At 53.1% G+C, this 2,305-nt stretch overlaps 1 protein-coding gene across 1 annotated transcript; it reads left to right on the top strand.

Annotated features, from left to right (window-relative positions):
* The first annotated feature begins 305 nt into the window (after window positions 1-305).
* LOC134805531 (uncharacterized) lies at window positions 306-1,139 on the top strand. The gene has a single exon (XM_063778816.1). It carries the CDS (start codon window positions 306-308, stop codon window positions 1,137-1,139), a length of 834 nt encoding a protein of 277 aa, XP_063634886.1.
* The last annotated feature ends 1,166 nt before the right edge of the window (window positions 1,140-2,305 follow it).

Here is a 2,305-nt window from a genome sequence, read left to right as displayed (position 1 = left end):
GGTAGAGAGGGATAACCTGTGCTTCCGGTGCAGTAAGCCGGGGCACAAGGCCCTGGACTGCACGGAAAAGCCTTTCTGCGCGGTGTGCCATCACGCTAAAAAACCGGCTGGACATTTTATGGGAGGACTATCATGTAAACCTCCACCGATCAAGGGCAGGAAAGACCCCGTTAGGACCCTGGGGCCAAACATGTTGAACACCCATGTGGTTAATGAGGGCACAAATACCATGGATTGTGATGCCGCTACACCGTGAATTACTACAAACGAACGTGAACAACTGCGCTTGCGCCCAGGACCTGCTAATGCAGGTCATAACCGAGTGGGGCGTGAGTTTAGCGGTCGTGGCGGAACCATGGTGCATCCCCCCTCGAACAAACTGGGTGGGGGCAACGGACGATAAGGTGGCTCTAGTCATGCCAGCTATCGGAGACTTCCCCCCTCTGACCAAAGTACACACAGAGCCAGGCATTGCAGCGGCTAAGTGGGAGAACATTATTCTGATCGGCACATACTTCTCCCCCAACCGACCGTTGCCAGCCTTTGAGAGGCACCTGGAGAATTTAGCAGTGCTCATACGAAGGGTGGCACCAACTCCGGTGCTGTTGATGGGAGACCTAAACGCCAAAAGTGCGACATGGGGCTCGCCCATCACAGATCCGAGAGGGGCAACACTAAGGGATTGGGCAGCTACAATGGGACTGATAACACTCAACCAGGGAAATGCCAATACTTGCGTGCGACGACAGGGAGGGTCCATCGTGGATGTAACATTCGCTACCCCTGTCGTCGCTGCTCGGGTTGGTGACTGGCGAGTTTTAGGCGACATAGAAACCCTCTCCGATCACGTTTACATACGGATGAGGGTCTCTTCCATCCTCACAGCTGTGGTGACAAGAGGAGGCCAAAGAAGAGCGGGAAGGGAGCTCCCAAGGTGGTCGCTGGCACAGCTCGACCGGACTATGGTGGACGAAGCGGCCATGATGGAAGCTTGGAATGCCCCTTCACCAGACGTAGTAGGGACTGAGGCCAGGGCAATAAGCTTTCGGTCGTCTCTTACGACCATATGCGATGCGGCGATACCCGCATTAGGCGACCTTCTGCCAAAAATCAAGTTTATTGGTGGTCGGCGGAGATAGCGGCATTACGAACAGCCAGCAACAGCGCCCACCGTGCTTACACTCGATGCAGGCGACGGCATCATACTGTCGGAGTGGAGGAGCAACTTTACGCCACCCTTAAAGCGGCAAAAGAGGCCCTCACATCAGCCATTGCCAAAAGGAAGGATAAGGCAAGAGAGGAGTTTTTGGCCACACTTAACAGGGATCCATGGGGGCGGCCATACAAAATGGTACGGAATAAGATGAAACAAGCTACCTCAATGGATTCACTTGAGCCGGAACTCCTCGCCAGAATTGTCGAGGGTCTCTTCCCACAAGCGCCGGATTTTGATCCTCCAATAATGACCGCCCCATATGAGGAACCGGAGGGCCAGCTGGAAATAACACCAGTCACCGAGGATGAGATGGCGTGGATCGTCGATCGACTGCGGGGGTGTAAAAAGGCACCGGGACCCGATGGGGTGCCTGGGAAAATCCTACCCATTGCCCTGAAGTACCTAGGGTCCCGGTTAAAAGACCTATACACCGACTGTCTCCAAGAGGGTGTCTTTCCGAGGTGCTGGAAAGAGGGCAGACTCTGCCTCTTAAGGAAAGATGGTCGGCCGGCAGATGCGCCTTCCGGATATCGTCCACTCGTCTTGCTAGACGAAACGGGAAAGGCGTTTGAGCGCATTCTCGTCCTGCGCATTGCCCGACATCTGAGGGAGACTGGCCCGGATATAAGTGACCGACAATTTGGTTTTCGGGTTGGACGGTCCACCATAGACGCCCTAAACTCTCTCAGAGAGTTCAGCAATTATGCGGCGGGAAGAGGAGAGGGGATAGTGGCGGTGTCATTGGACATCGCCAATGCTTTCGGTACCCTTCCCTATGCAGTAATTGCAGAGGCACTACGCTGCCACCGAGTGCCGCTCTACCTACGGCGGGTTATAGAACACTACCTAACGGACAGGGTAGTGATCTATAAAGATCAAAACGGCCTCAAAAAGGTTCCTGTGTCCGACCAATTTTGTGGTACCACGTGAGAGCTACAATTTACCTCATCGAAAAATAGAATGAAACAAACGGATTATAATAGCTAAAATAAGCCTGTTGACGTATGTCTTGGTCGGCCTCACCTTAACCTGGCAGTTTTTGCAGTCCGACCAAATTTATAAAAAAATCATTAAAAAAAATTACGTGAA

Source organism: Cydia splendana, unplaced genomic scaffold (genome assembly GCF_910591565.1).
Source record: "Cydia splendana unplaced genomic scaffold, ilCydSple1.2 scaffold_147_ctg1, whole genome shotgun sequence".
Taxonomy (NCBI): Eukaryota; Metazoa; Arthropoda; class Insecta; order Lepidoptera; family Tortricidae; genus Cydia; species Cydia splendana.
This window is presented reverse-complemented; position numbering and strand designations above follow the sequence as displayed.